Source organism: Scyliorhinus torazame, chromosome 18, assembly GCF_047496885.1.
Source record: "Scyliorhinus torazame isolate Kashiwa2021f chromosome 18, sScyTor2.1, whole genome shotgun sequence".
Classification (NCBI taxonomy): Eukaryota; Metazoa; Chordata; class Chondrichthyes; order Carcharhiniformes; family Scyliorhinidae; genus Scyliorhinus; species Scyliorhinus torazame.
The window spans coordinates 163,416,954-163,433,401 of NC_092724.1; the positions used below are offsets into that span (position 1 = coordinate 163,416,954).

Genomic DNA, 16,448 nt, shown 5'->3' on the forward strand with positions numbered 1-16,448 from the left:
CAAAAGGGATTATTATTTAAATGATAAAATATTAAAACATGCTGCTGTGCAGAGGGACCTGGGTGTGCTAGTGCATGAGTCGCAAAAAGTTGGTTTACAGGTGCAACAGGTGATTAAGAAGGCAAATGGAATTTTGTCCTTCATTGCTGGAGGGATGGAGTTTAAGACTAGGGAGGTTCTACTGCAATTGTATAAGGTGTTAGTGAGGCCACACCTGGAGTATTGTGTTCAGTTTTGGTCTCCTTACTTGAGAAAGGACCTACTGGCACTGGTGGGTGTGCAGAGGAGATTCACTAGGTTAATCCCAGAGCTGAAGGGATTGGATTATGAGGAGAGATTGAGTAGACTGGGACTGTACTTGTTGGAATTTAGAAGGATGAGGGGGGATCTTATAGAAACATATAAGATTATGAAGGGAATAGATAGGATAGATGCGGGCAGGTTGTTTCCACTGACGGGTGAAAGCAGAACTAGAGGGCATAGCCTCAAAATAAGGGGAAGTAGATTTAGGACTGAGTTTAGGAGGAACTTCTTCACCCAAAGGGTTGTGAATCTATGGAATTCCTTGCCCAGTGAAGCAGTTGAGGCTCCTTCATTAAATGTTTTTAAGATAAAGATAGATAGTTTTTTGAAGAATAAAGGGATTCGGGGTTATGGTGTTCGGGCCGGAAAGTGGAGCTGAGTCCACAAAAGATCAGCCATGATCTCATTGAATGGCGGAGCAGGCTCGAGGGGCCAGATGGCCTATTCCTGCTCCTAGTTCTTATGTTTGGAACATGCACAGGTCGTAACGGTGCAGGAGTTGTAATAATACAGGGGTTGTACCAAACAAGGATTGTAACAATACAGGGATTATAACAATATAGGGATTGTAATGACACAGGTATTGTAACCATACAGGGATTGTAACCATACAGGGATTGCAATGGTACAGGGGCTGAAACAATACAGGAGCCCCATGAATTTATAACATTCCAGGGGCAATGGAATCAGAATTTCAGCTCAGGGTCAAAGTGGACATTAGTTTTACAAACAGACTCTGGTTTAGCCTCAGAGAGTGGCTGGTGTGATGGATGGAGTCAGTGGCCAGAGAACCAGGGCTGAGGACGCTGATATTTAGTTGGAAGGCATCTCTGTAATAGTGGGCTATGGACAAGGTCCGTCTGGCTCTGCCTCTTTCAGGCTGTCTATTTACCTCATAGATGCAGGTCCATCTACATCCCAGAGCTGAACGCCTGAATATTGAGACTGAGTTTCAGTGTGAGCAGAGAGCTAGTACCCCCCCCCCCCGGCTACACTCTGGCCCGTGCTAACACAACCCTCAGTCTCAGACCTCGACACTGGGCCACACACATGGACAGTTCCCGGCACACACACGGCAATTGTTGCCAGTCCGGCGATCGACTTACTTTTATAGGTGATCCTGGTGATGGTATCCCTGTTGAGCATTCGGTTTAAGAATGGATTTGCAATGTCTGACAGCTGAAATAAAGAAGACAGGAAGGTTGAGATGTGGCAGTGAGCAATTTCCCCCCTTAATGATCTTCACACTTTCTCTCATTCTTTATGATTGCACAGAATCAACTCAAAAGCAAACAGACCAAATTCCATCAGGTTTACCTCCAACTTCAGCCCGACAGTCAGGCTAGACAATGAGAATGGAGTTACTATCTAAACACACTCATCAATCTCTAGCAAGCAGCCTATAACAGACTCGGATGGAGCGATACAGAACAGGAGGCTGATGGTGGCCAGTGGAGGAGGCCCGGTGATGGGGAGCTGCGATATCCATGGGTACAATGATCCCTGGTCCACTGAGCACCCACCAGCTCTCACACTACTCCCACACTGTACAGGCCGGGGGTTTCCTGCAGCAGTAACACTGAATGTGGACACACAGCCAACAGTCCTCTGGCCCCTCAGGGGCGGCACGGTGTCACAGTAGATAACACTGCTGCCCCACAGCGCCAGGGTCCCGGGTTCAATTCCGACCTCGGGTGACTGTGCGGAGTCTGCACGTTCTCCCCGTGTGTGCGTGGGTTTCCTCCGGGTGCTCCAGTTTCCTCCCACAGTCCAAAGATGTGCAGGTTAGGTGGATTGGCCATGATAAATTGCCCCTAGGTGGGGTTAAAATAATAATAATCTTTATTGTCACAAGTAGGCTTACATTAACACTGCACTGAAGTTACTGTGAAAAGCCCCTAGTCGCCACATTCTGCCGCCTGTTCGGGTACACAGGGAGAATTCAGAGTGTCCAATTCACCTAACAGCACGTCTTGCGGGACTTGTGGGAGGAAACCAGAGTTGGATGTTCTGGTTCACAAACAAGCCAACAATGCTGGAAGTGGTGTAACGCTACTTTATTAACTGTTCAACTATGCTAACATACTGTAAACGTGGGAATAGCAATACCAGCTTAACTGTGGACCCTCTCCTATCACTAGCTATGGTGAGACACTCAGCACATGGTGAATGTCTGTGTTGCAGGCTGTGAGCTCTGTACTCTGAGCTGGCTGCTGCTAGAATGAGCGGGAACTCTCCTGTCCCCTGTCTTTATAGTGCTTGTGCTCTCACTGGTGATTGGCTGCGGTGTTATGTATGCTGGTTGGTCCTACTCCATGTCCATCAGCGTGTGTATGTGATGGCACCATAATGTACTGATGTATATTATGACACAGAACACCCGGAGGAAACCCACACAGACACGGGGAGAACGTGCAGACTCCGCACAGACAGTGACCCAAGCCGGGAATCAAACCTGGGACCCTGGCGCTGTGAAGCAACAGTGCTAACCACTCTGCCCACTGGGGATAGGGATGCATTTGGGCCTAGGTAGGTTGCCCTTTCAGAGGGTTGGTGCAGACTTGATGGGCTGAATGTCCTCTTTTTGCACTATTGGGACTCTCTGATCTTCTATGATCTATTTGGGGAAGTCCATCGCTGTGTCTCGGAATGTTTTGGCAGTAGGATCTGGCACAGTGGAAGGAATCATCCAGCAGACAGGATCTTCGAGTGCCGCTGACAGAGCACCCTGCCACGGTGTCCCCGAGGAGAGCGGGGGGTGCATCCAATGGGAACCCCTGCTGAGAACCGTGGGAAAGGAAGATCCCGCCGCTGGCCAATGGCAGACTGCCTCGGCCGGGGTGGGGGGGGGAGTCAGGGAAAGTCCCACCCTGTGTGTTTGCTCCATGACTTACTTTTATAAATATGGACACCACCACCAGGCCATTCGGGCTCTTCGAAGCTTCTGTGATGTTTGTGTAGAGCTCGTGGTTGTAATGTATTAGCTGAACCTGAGAAGAGACACAGACAATAAATTAATTATTTCAGATCTTTTGAATGTTATTCAAATCTGTCAGCAATTCCCACCGAGCGCGATTCTCCCAATTTCCTCAATGTGTTTACAGGGGCGGCGGGGGGGACATCGGGCGTCCTCACTGCGGGGGAGAGTCTCCTGGAGCATCACAACGAGGAGCAGTCACTCCCTCCACCCTCAACACCCACTCCCTCCACCCTCACTCCCTCCACCCTCAACACCCACTCCCTCCACCCTCAACACCCACTCCCTCCACCCTCAAACATCACTCCCTCCACCCTCACTCCCTCCACCCTCACTCCCTCCACCCTCAACACCCACTCCCTCCACCCTCACTCCCTCCAACCTCAACACCCACTCCCTCCACCCTCAAACATCACTCCCTCCACCCTCAACACCCACTCCCTCCACCCTCAAACATCACTCCCTCCACCCTCAACACCCACTCCCTCCACCCTCAAACATCACTCCCTCCACCCTCAACACCCACTCCCTCCACCCTCACTCCCTCCAACCTCAACACCCACTCCCTCCACCCTCACTCCCTCCACCCTCAACACCCACTCACTCCACCCTCAACACCCACTCCCTCCACCCTCAAACATCACTCCCTCCACCCTCAACACCCACTCCCTCCACCCTCACTCCCTCCACCATCAACACCCACTCCCTCCACCCTCAAACATCACTCCCTCCACCCTCAACCGTCACTCCCTCCACCCTCAACACCCACTCCCTCCACCCGCACTCCCTCCACCCGCAACCCTCACTCCCTCCACCCTCAACCGTCACTCCCTCCACCCTCAACCGTCACTCCCTCCACCCTCAACCGCCACTCCCTCCACCCTCAACACCCACTCCCTCCACCCTCAAACATCACTCCCTCCACCCTCAACACGCACTCCCTCCACCCTCAACCGTCACTCCCTCCACCCTCACTCCCTCCGCCCTCAACCGACAGTCCCTCCACCATCAACACCCACTCCCTCCACCCGCAACCCTCACTCCCTCCACCCTCAACCGTCAGTCCCTCCACCCTCAACAGTCACTCTCTCCACCCTCAACAGTCACTCCCTCCACCCTCAACACCCACTCCCTCCACCCTCAACCGTCAGTCCCTCCACCCTCAACAGTCACTCTCTCCACCCTCAACTGTCACTCCCTCCACCCTCAACCCACACTCCCTCCACCATGAACCCCCACTCCCTCCACCTTCACTCCCTCCACCCTCAACCCTCACTCCCTCCACCCTCAACCCTCACACCCCCCACCCTCAACCGTCAATCCCTCCACCCACAACCGTCACTCCCTCCACCCTCAACCCTCACTCCCTCCACCCTCACTCCCTCCACCCTCAACCCTCACTCCCTCCACCCTCACTCCCTCCACTCTCAACCATCACTCCCTCCACCCTCAACCCTCACTCCCTCCACCCTCAACCCTCACTCCCCCCACCCTCAACCCTCACTCCCTCCACCCTCAACCGTCAATCCCCCACCCTCAAACCTCACTCCCTCCACCCTCACTCCCTCCACCATCAACATCCACTCCCTCCACCCCCAACCCTCACTCCCCCCACCCTCAACCGTCACTCCCTCCACCCTCAACCCTCACTCCCTCCACCCTCAACCCTCACTCCCTGCACCCTCAACATCCACTCTCTCCACTGTTAACATCCACTCCCTCCACCCTCAACACCCACTCCCTCCACCCTCAACCGTCACTCCCCCCACCCTCAACCCTCACTCACCCCACCCTCAACTGTCACTCCCTCCACCCTCAACCCTCACTCCCTCCATCCTCAACCCTCACTCCCCCCACCCTCAACCGTCACTCCCTCCACCCTCAACCCTCACTCCCTCCATCCTCAACCCTCACTCACCCCACCCTCAACCGTCACTCCCTCCACCCTCAACCCTCACTCCCTCCACCCTCAACCCTCACTCCCTGCACCCTACACATCCACTCTCTCCACTGTTAACATCTACTCCCTCCACTCTCAACACCCACTCCCTCCACCCTCAACCCTCTCTCCCTCCACCCTCAACCCTCACTCCCTGCACCCTCCACATCCACTCTCTCCACTCTCAACACCCACTCCCTCCACCCTCAACATTCACTCCCTCCACCCTCAACCGTCACTCCCCCCACCCTCAACCCTCACTCCCTGCACCCTCAACATCCACTCTCTCCACTGTTAACATCCACTCCCTCCACCCTCAACACCCACTCCCTCCACCCTCAACATTCACTCCCCCCACCCTCAACCCTCACTCCCTGCACCCTCAACATCCACTCTCTCCACTCTCAACACCCACTCCCTCCACCCTCAACATTCACTCCCTCCACCCTCAACCGTCACTCCCTCCACCCTCAACCCTCACTCCCTGCACCCTCAACATCCACTCTCTCCACTGTTAACATCCACTCCCTCCACCCTCAACACCCACTCCCTCCACCCTCACTCCCCCCACCCTCAACCCTCACTCACCCCACCCTCAACTGTCACTCCCTCCACCCTCAACCCTCACTCCCTCCATCCTCAACCCTCACTCCCCCCACCCTCAACCGTCACTCCCTCCACCCTCAACCCTCACTCCCTCCGTCCTCAACCCTCACTCACCCCACCCTCAACCGTCACTCCCTCCACCCTCAACCCTCACTCCCTGCACCCTCAACATCCACTCTCTCCACTGTTAACATCCACTCCCTCCACCTTCAACACCCACTCCCTCCATCCTCAACATTCACTCCCTCCACCCTCAACCGTCACTCCCCCCCCCCTCAACCGTCACTCCCTTCACCACCAACGCCCAGAAGCAGCCGTGTGGCCCATGTACAAGATGCACGGCAGGAACTGATCAAGGTTCCTCAGACAACACGTTCCAACCCACTACATGTACCACACAGAAGGACAAGGACAGCAGATACCTGGGACCCCCACCCCCAGCAGAGACCTGGGACCCCCCACCACCTGGAGGTTCCCCTCCAAGTCACTCACCACCCTGACTCGGAAATATATCGGCCATTCGTTCACTGTCGCTGGGGCAACATCCTGGACTTCGCTCCCTAACAGCACAGTGGGTGTACCTACACAGTGGTGGATCGAGAAGGCAGCTCACCACCACCTTCTCAAAGGCAGTTAGGGATGGGTAATAAATACTGGCCTAGCCAGCGAATTAATTGATTTAAAAATGGCACATTCTTCAGCAGAGATCATTGAGCACCGTCAGGAGGAAATGAAAATGAAATGAAAATCGCCTATTGTCACAAGTAGGCTTCAAATGAAGTTACTGTGGAAAGCCCCTAGTCGCCACATTCCGGCCTGTTCAGGGAGGCTGGTACGGGAATTGAACCGTGCTGCTGGCCTGCCTTGGTCAAACTGATTGTTCTCCTGGACCAGGAACACTGAGGCTCATTTCAGTAGCAGCCCGGGTAAAACACATTAACGCAGAGTACTAAACCTGCAACCATCCAAGGCTGTATGACACATCGACAGGGAACTAATCAATCAAACTCCATCACTGGAGAATCATCTTTTAAACATAAATTTAGAGTACCCAATTCATTTCTTTTCCGATTAAGGGGCAATTTAGCGTGGCCAATCCACCTACCCTGCACATCTTTGGGTTGTGGGGGCGAAACCCACACAGACACGGGGGAGAATGTGCAAACTCCACACGGACAGTGACCCAGAGCTGGGATTCGAACCTGGGACCTCGGCGCCGTGAGGCAGCAGTGCTAACCCCTGCGCCACCGTGCTGCCCCTACTGGAGAATCATCTTAAGGCAGTTTCTATCAGGATCTCGCAAACTGATCAGAGAATTTTACAGAACAAAAAGAGGCCATTCAGCCCATCATATCTGTATTGACCCAATTGGTCCTCACACCCACACCCTCCCCTGCAAATCTCCTAGTTAGCCTTCTCATTGTCACTCCCCTTTGCTTTGCACAGGCAGCTATACGCCCAACAGTCCCAAGATAGCAAGATACAATTTTGTTGGAAGGATTTCAGAGCAGCACGGCAGCACAGTGGTTAGCACTGTGGCTTCACAGCACCAGGGTCCCAGGTTCAATTCCCCGCTGGGTCACTGTCTGTGCGGAGTCTGCACATCCTCCCCGTGTCTGCGTGGGTTTCCTCCGGGTGCTCCGGTTTCCTCATCCTCCCCGTGTCTGCGTGGGTTTCCTCCGGGTGCTCCGGTTTCCTCTCACAGTCCAAAGACGTGCAGGTTAGGTGGATTGGCCATGATAAATTGCCCTTCGTGTCCAAAAGGTTAGGAGGGGTTATTGGGTTACGGGGACAGGGTGGAAGTGAGGGCTTAAGTGGGTCGGTGCAGACTCGATGGGCCGAATGGCCTTCTTCTGCACTGTATGTATGCTCTATGTTCTATGGACAGTTCACTCAATTGATTCTGGGGATGAAGGGTTGTCTTCTGAGGAAAGGTTGAACAGGTTGGGTCTATACGCATTGGAGCTTTGAAGATTGGGAGGTGATCTTATTGAAACATCTAAGATCCTGAGGGGATCTGACAGGGCAGATGCTAAGAGGATGTTTCCCCTTGTGGGGAAGTCTAGAACTAGGAGACACAGGGGTGTCCCATTTCAGACAGGGTTGGGAAGTAATGCTTTCTCTCAGGGGGTCATTAGTCTGTGGAATTCTCTATCCAGAGAGCTGTGGAGGCTGGGTCACTGATTACGTACAACTGAATTGGATGACCGTTGACCACTAGGGGGTTAAAGGTAAACAGAAAATGCTGGAAAAACTCAGCAGGTTTGACATCGTCTGTGGAGAGAGAAACAGAGTTAACGCTTTGAGCCCTTCTAACTCTTCTTCAGAGCTAGAGAGGGAGGAATGTGATGGATTTTATAATGTGATGGAGATGGGGCGGGGCAGGTGGAGCAGAATAGAAGGTCAGGAATCGGTGAGAATTCAGGAGAGATTGACAAAGGTGTCATAGACACAAGACAAAGGGAGTGTTCAGGGTAGTGTTAAAGACTAAAGAATGTGCTAATGGTGGCATAAAGGTCAGGTAGCAGAATGTGTTAACAGCAGGACACGGGTCAGCGCCCTGTTAACACCAACCTTAAGAACAAGACACAGGCTGGCCTGGTGTGGGGGGGGGGGGTTAGGGAGAAAGATGAGGTTTAAAAAAAGACCGATATGGAGAAGAGAGTTCATGCAGTTGTTGAACTCAACGTAAAATCCCAAGGGCTGTAATATGCCAAATTGGGAGATGAGAAGATGCTTGCGCTAGACTTCTCTGGGGCATCGCAGCAGGCCAAAGACAGCCATGTGGGCATGAGAGCAAGATTCTGAGTTGAAATGACAAGCGACTGGGTGGTTGGGGTCGTGCTTGCGAAAGTGTTCCGCAAAGCAGTCCCCCAGTTTGCAGTTAGTCCTCCCAATGCAGAGGAGGAGATCCACTGGGAGCAGTGATTGCAAATTGAAGGGGGTGACAGTGAAACGCTGCTGAACCTGAAAGGAGTGTATGGGGCCCAGGACGGTGAGGAGGGGGCAGATAAAGGCTCAGGTGTGGCACCTTCTGCGATTGCATGGGAAGGTGCCACGGGAAGGGGATGAGGAGTTGGGAGTGTTTGAGGAGTGGAGCAGGGTGTCACGGAGGGAGCGGTCCCTGAGGAATGCTGACAGGAGTGTGGTGCAGTCATGCTGGAGTTGGCGGAAATGGCGAAGGATGATTATTTGAATGTGATGGGGTGGGAAGTGAGGACAAGGAGGACCCTCTCATGGTTCTGGGCAGGAGGGCAGGAGAAGGGGTGAGGGCAGAAGTCCAGAAGACTTTGCACCACCTGTTCCACCCCCTCTCTAACAGTATAAAACCCATCACATATCTCCCTCTCTTGTGGCCTGGCAGAGAGTCAGAAGAACTCAAAACGTTAACTCTGTTTCTTGCTCTACAGATGCTGCCAGACCTGCTGAGTATTTCCAGCACTTTGTGTTTCCGGATTTCAGCGACAGCAGCATTTCCTGCTTTGATATCAGGGAGTGGGGGATCCTGGGGAGCGGGAAGGAAAATGAGGTTCAGAACATGGCCAGCTCAGCCGCGATCCGAATGCTGGAGGAGGCTCGAGGGGCTGAATGGCCTCCTCCTGCTCGTAATTCTTGTGTGTTAGCCAACTTCTCTCCAATGCAGATTTCCTACTGAGCTACACAGAGGGAACTCAGAGTCGAACACAATCACCACTCAAAAGCCAAAGGTCCCCCAACAATCATTATTTTTTTATATATATAAACATTGCTTGTGTTTTCTAGTTGTTCCCCGCTATTCTTCCCACTAACACGTAATCCCAATGGGAATCCGGATGACCTTTTAGAAGTAAGATCTAGCAGTTTCATTATTTTTTGTAGAAAGCTAACAAAACCACGAAAAGCAGCAACAGTGTCAGAACCCGGGTGATGAAAAGCCTTTTCCGAGCTTTGACATTGAGATATCAGGCGGCGGGCATTGAAAAAAGTCCATTGTGTTGGATTTTTTTTGGAAAGGTCTCCTAAAAAATTAATGAGTCTCTTTACTAAAGAGCAAATGTACGGCGGATGCCTCATTAGTCACCATTATAATGAAGACCTGAACTTTTTAAACTCGGAGCAGGTGAATGAACACAGGTCTGGCTGACATTTTTCAGCACCACTAGACGACCTGGGTTTCCGTGTCTCGCCATTCTCAGAAGAAGACGTTAGCCCCACAAAGAGGGGGTTTGTGTGGTCGTAGGAGTTGGGAGCAGGCCACAGATGGAAAGGTTCAGGAACATTTCTAAACGCTAGTGTTCCCACAGTGAAAGCAACTCCGTCAACAGGATCTTAAAGAAAAAACTCAAACACAATCTCTTACCGCAGAAATAGCAGATAAACGGTGGTGAGGAGAGTTACCTGCCCGTAACTCTGCCCATCGAGACAGCAGCCCCAGCACAGCGTTCCAGAGGCACCTTTACCCCACTCGCCCAGAGTCAATCCCAATGGGAATCGGATTTTATATCCTGTCCCTCGTAATCCCATCCAGTGGGAAACACACATGATTGGATTGACCATCCAAATGAATAGGGCACTGGGTAATAACAGAGAGGGTGTAACCCTGGGGGGGTGGGGGGTGAATTGGTGGAGTGTAAATTGGGGACTGGAACTCAGGTGAGTATAAATCAGGGATTTAAAAAAGGATTCAAATTGAGGGGTGCAAATTAGGGGCATGTATAACAGGGGCAAATTGGTGGAATGCAAATCATGGGGGTGTAAATTGGAGGTGTACATTTGGGGGTGTAAATTGAGGGTGTAAATCAGGGGGTGTAAATCAGGGAGCTGTAGATTGGGGGTGTAAAACAGGAGGGTGTAGATTAAGGAGGTGTAAAGTGGACAAATCAGGGGTGAAAATTGTGAGTATAAATCAGGGGTATAAATTGTGGGCTGTAAATTGGGGGTGTAACTCGGGGGGTATAAATTGGGGGTGTAACTCGGGGGGTATAAATTGGGGGTGTAAATCAGGGGCGTGTAGATTGGGAGTGTAAATTGGGGGGGGTGTAAATTGGGGGTGTGAATTAGGGGGGTGTAAATTGGGGGGTAAATTGTCGGGGGTGTAAATTGGGGGTGTAAATCAGGGGATGTAAATCGGGGGGGTATGAATTGGGGTGTAAATTGGGGGGGTGTAAAAATCAGGGGGGAATTAATATGGGGGTGTCAAATGGGGGGGTGTAAATTGGGGGTGTGAATCGGGGGTGTAAATTGGGGGTGTAAATCTGGGTGGTATGAATTGGGGTGTAAATTGAGGGTGTAAATTGGTGATGTAAATTGAGTGTGTAAATCAGGGGATGTATATTGGGGGGTGTAAATATCGGGGGGGGTATAAATGGGGTGTGTGTAAATTGGGGGTGTAAATCCGGGATGTAAATTGGGGGTGTAAATGGGGGGTGTAAATGGGGGGTGTAAATTGGGGGTGTAAATTGGGGGTGTAAATCCGGGATGTAAATGGGGGGTGTAAATTGGGGGTGTAAATTGGGGTTGTAAATTGGGGTTGTAAATTGAGGTTGTAAATTGGGGCTGTAAATCAGGGGGTGTAAATCGGGGGCGTAAATCGGGGGTGTAAATTGGGGGTGTAAATGGGGGGTGTAAATTGGGGGTGTAAGTTGAGGTTGTAAATTGGGGCTGTAAATCAGGGGGTGTAAATCGGGGGTGTAAATCAGGGGGTGTAGATTGGGGGTGTAAATCAGGGGGTGTAAATCGGGGGTGTAAATTGAGGGTGTAAATTGGGGGTGTAAATCAGGGGGTGTAAATCAGGGGGTGTAAATTGGGGGTGTAAATCATGGGGTGTAAATCAGGGGGTGTAAATCGGGGGTGTAAATCAGGGGGTGTAAATGGGGGGTGTAAATTGAAGTTGTAAATTGTGGCTGTAAATCAGGGGGTGTAAATTGGGGGTGTAAATCGGGGGTGTAAATCGGGGGTGCAAATCAGGGGTGTAAATTGGGGGTGTAAGTTGGGGGTGTAAATTGGGGGTGTAAATTGGGGGGTGTAAATTGGGGGTGTAAATCGGGGGTGCAAATCAGGGGTGTAAATTGGGGGTGTAAGTTGGGGGGTGTAAATTGCGGGTGTAAATTGGGGGTGTAAATTGAGGTTGTAAATTGGAGCTGTAAATCAGGGGGTGTAAATTGGGGGTGTAAATCAGGGGGTGTAGATTGGGGGTGTAAATCAGGGGGTGTAAATCGGGGGTGTGAATCGGGGGTGTAAATTGAGGGTGTAAATCAGGGGGTGTAGATTGGGGGTGTAAATCAGGGGGTGTAAATCAGGGGTGTAAATTGGGGGTGTAAATCAGGGGGTGTAAATCAGGGGGTGTAAATTGGGGGTGTAAATCGGGGGTGTAAATCAGGGGGTGTAAATGGGGGGTGTAAATTGAAGTTGTAAATTGTGGCTGTAAATCAGGGGGTGTAAATTGGGGGTGTAAATTGGGGGTGTAAATCGGAGGTGTAAATTGAGGGTGTAAATCAAGGGGTGTAAATTGGGGGTGTAAATCGGAGGTGTAAATCGGAGGTGTAAATTGTGGCTGTAAATCAGTTAGTAAATCAGCCAGTTAGTCTTACTTCGGTGGTAGGCAAAGTAATGGAAAGGGTACTGAAGGATAGGATTTCTGAGCATCTGGAAAGACACTGCTTGATTAGGGATAGTCAGCACGGATTTGTGAGGGGTAGGTCTTGCCTTACAAATCTTATTGAATTCTTTGAGGAGGTGACCAAGCATGTGGATGAAGGTAAAGCAGTGGATGTAGTGTACATGGATTTTAGTAAGGCATTTGATAAAGTTCCCCATGGTAGGCTTATGCAGAAAGTAAGGAGGCATGGGATAGTGGGAAATTTGGCCAGTTGGATAACGAACTGGCTAACCGATAGAAGTCAGAGAGTGGTGGTGGATGGCAAATATTCAGCCTGGATCCCAGTTACCAGTGGCGTACCGCAGGGATCAGTTCTGGGTCCTCTGCTGTTTGTGATTTTCATTAATGACTTGGATGAGGGAGTTGAAGGGTGGGTCAGTAAATTTGCAGACGATACGAAGATTGGTGGAGTTGTGGATAGTAAGGAGGGCTGTTGTCGGCTGCAAAGAGACATAGACAGGATGCAGAGCTGGGCTGAGAAGTGGCAGATGGAGTTTAACCCTGAAAAGTGTGAGGTTGTCCATTTTGGAAGGACAAATATGAATGCGGAATATAGGGCTAACGGTAGAGTTCTTGGCAATGTGGAGGAGCAGAGAGATCTTGGAGTCTATGTTCATACATCTTTGAAAGTTGCCACTCAAGTGGATAGAGCTGTGAAGAAGGCCCATGGTGTGCTCGCGTTCATTAACAGAGGGATTGAATTTAAGAGCCGTGAGGTGATGATGCAGCTCTACAAAACTTTGGTAAGGCCACATTTGGAGTGCTGTGTACAGTTCTGGTCGCCTCATTTTAGGAAGGATGTGGAAGCTCTGGAAAAGGTGCAAAGAAGATTTACCAAGATGTTGCCTGGAATGGAGAGTAGGTCTTACGAGGAAAGGTTGAGGGTGCTAGGCCTTTTCTCATTAGAGCGGAGAAGGATGAGGGGCGACTTGATAAAGGTTTATAAGATGATCAGGGGAATAGATAGAGTAGACAGTCAGAGACTTTTTCCCCGGGTGGAACACACCATTACAAGGGGACATAAATTTAAGGTGAAAGGTGGAAGATATAGGAGGGATATCAAAGGTAGGTTCTTTACCCAGAGAGTAGTGGGGGCATGGAATGCACTGCCTGTGGAAGTAGTTGAGTCGGAAACATTAGGGACCTTCAAGCAGCTATTGGATAGGTACATGGATGACGGTAAAATGATATAGTGTAGATTTATTTGTTCTTAAGGGCAGCACGGTAGCATTGTGGATAGCGCAATTGCTTCACAGCTCCATGGTCCCAGGTTCGATTCCGGCTTGGGTCATTGTCTGTGCGGAGTCTCCACGTCCTCCCCGTGTCTGCGTGGGTTTCCTCCGGGTGCTCCGGTTTCCTCCCACAGTCCAAAGATGTGCGGGTTAGGTGAATTGGCCAATGATAAATTGCCCTTAATGTCCAAATTGCCCTTGGTGTTGGGTGGAGGTGTTGAGCTTGGGTATGGTGCTCTTTCCAAGAGCCGGTGCAGACTCAAAGGGCCGAATGGCCTCCTTCTGCACTGTAAATTCAATGATAATCTATGATTAATCTAGGACAAAGGTTCGGCACAACATCGTGGGCCGAAGGGCCTGTTCTGTGCTGTATTTTCTATGTTCTAAATCAGGGGGTGTAAATTGGGGGTGTAAATTGGGGGTGTAAATTGGGGGTGTAAATCGGGGGTGTAAATCAGGGGGTGTAAATGGGGGGTGTAAATCCGGTGTGTAAATCGGGGGTGTAAATCAGGGGTGTAAATTGGGGGTGTAAATCAGGGGTGTAAATCGGGGGTGTAAATCGGACAGTGATTCTATCCTTACAACTTCCTACTGGGCAGGTTCATTTATATTTACCCCCATGTGTTGAATATTTTGTCAGGTAGAATTTTCTGTTGTTCAACCTTATTTTATTTTTTGAGATCCATTTCCTTCTGTTTTGCCAGTTCCATGCTCAGTGAAGCATCTCCGTGCAGGTAAATAACACATCACTGCTACAAAACTCGGATTCCGTCCAACAGGGATTTTAACGAGGTTGTTAAAGGAACAGGAACATCATATCCGACTGGCTGAGGAGACTTACTGATCTCTACAGAACAAGACAAGTGAATCAGTGTGCACTGTGGACATGACAAGGGCTGTGAGCACTCCTGTTTAACAACTGTTAATTCAGCTCCCTCGCACTTGTCACATTCGGTAACCTCTCACCACCATTCCCAATGCGGACAATACTCAGTACCCATGAAAAAGTCCTTTCTCGAACCATTAACCCTCGCAACACTGTCAAGATTCCCGGAATTTCCCTCAACCTTCCAAACCCCATCTCTTCAGACTCAGCTGTAACTTGATTTTTCAGAAGACCTTTTCTGACCTCAGGACATCCCAAGGGCTTTACTTCCAATGAAATAGTTCTGAAGCGGGCTTACTGTTGTAATGTAGGAAGCAGGACAGTCAACGGGTGCACAGCAAGCTCCCACAAACAGCAATGTGATAATAACCAGGTGTGGTGAGGTTGGTTGAGGGTTAAACATTGGTGCTGGGACACCGGGAACGACTCCCTTCGTCTTCGTCCAAAAACAGCCTGAGGATCATTCGTGTCTCACCTGAGAGGGCAGACGGGGCCTCAGGTTAACATCTCTTCTCAAAGACATGTCTCAGACCGTGCAGCGTTCCCTCAGAGTTGCACTGGGAGTGTCAGTCTAAAGACGTGCAGGTTAGGTGGATTGGCCATGCTAAATTGCCCTTAGTGTCCAAAAAAATTTTGGTGGGGTTACGGGGACAGGGTGGGGGTTTGGGCTTAGGTAGGGTGCTCTTTCCAAGGGCCAATTCTATGATTCAGTCTCGGTTATTGGGTCAAACTGCCAGAATGGGGTTCCTCATATTTTTACCGGCTCGGGAGGTCGTAACCTGATTATAGTTGGTCAACATCGGAACGGAAATGGTGACAATGCCAACTGCCATCCATCTTAACCTGGCAGTCCACAGATTCATTAACATATTTAATACATTTATTCAGAGGCGTTCCCGTTATTTGAATTGTCCATAAGATAAGGAATGTTCGCTGTATAATCAGGTCAACTTGTTCAGTCACTTAAACTTGCTGACATGTCTGGCATGTTGAAAGCCATGTGAAGAAATGAATAATATTAATAATGTACAAAGACCTATTATCCAATTTTACTGGGTTAATTAATCCATACATTTCCTTGTCACCATTTCCTACACGGGAGAATAGAAGTGCTTCGTATATTGATTCTATAAATTACAACACGCCAGCTCAGGATGGCTGCATAGGGACCATCTCCAAAACCCTCATTCGACAACAATGCATTTATATAGCGCCTTTAGGGTAGGAAAACACCCAGAGGGGACAAAACTAAATTAACACCGAGACTCCCCTATCTCAGCAGTGTCAGATCTTGTTTGATAACAATCCAGCAATATCTGCGGGGTCGTTTTGTCACATTTGAAGTCGCTCTTCAGACTCAGGGTGTTGTTTCAGACATATTCGACCAGGTGACCATAAACCTGGTCAAAGATGTAGGTTACAATGACCGTCATAACGGAGGGCAGCGATGGCGAGAATTGGAGAGGTTGGGGAGGGCAGGGGGGGTGGGGGGTGGAGTGAGGGGGATAGGGATCCATACAGCTGAGTGCACGGCTGCTGATGGTGGAGTGAAGGATTTGGGGACCTTCAAGAGGCCTGAACTGCAGGAACGCACAGATCTCGGAGGGTTTAAGGCTGGAGGAGATTGCAGAGGTGAGGGGTGGGGGGTTTGGGAGTTGGGATTGGGGAGGGGGTTGGACCAGTGCCAAGCCTGGTAGCAGTAAAAAGAAAGCCTCATGATCAATGTCTCAGGACGATTAGAGATGGGCAATAAATGCTCGCCGAACCAACGGTGTCCACAGAAAGGACATCCTGCCTGATTCCAATGACTATCTCAGAGAGCTCGGGTGTCACCACAAAACAGGTGGAGGGGATTTGTATTCACTCAC

The 16,448-nt window shown here is 50.4% G+C and overlaps 1 protein-coding gene across 2 annotated transcripts in view; it reads right to left on the reverse strand.

Annotated features, from left to right (window-relative positions):
• The window catches only part of ca10a (carbonic anhydrase Xa), a 689,036-nt gene that overhangs the window by 103,598 nt on the left and 568,990 nt on the right, over positions 1-16,448 (reverse strand). For both annotated transcript variants that reach the window (XM_072483835.1, XM_072483836.1), the window contains exons 5-6: positions 3,198-3,293; positions 1,410-1,482 (exon numbers count right to left, since the gene is read on the reverse strand). In XM_072483835.1, coding sequence (XP_072339936.1) covers positions 1,410-1,482; positions 3,198-3,293 — 169 coding nt within the window. The remainder of the gene's footprint in view (positions 1-1,409; positions 1,483-3,197; positions 3,294-16,448) is intronic.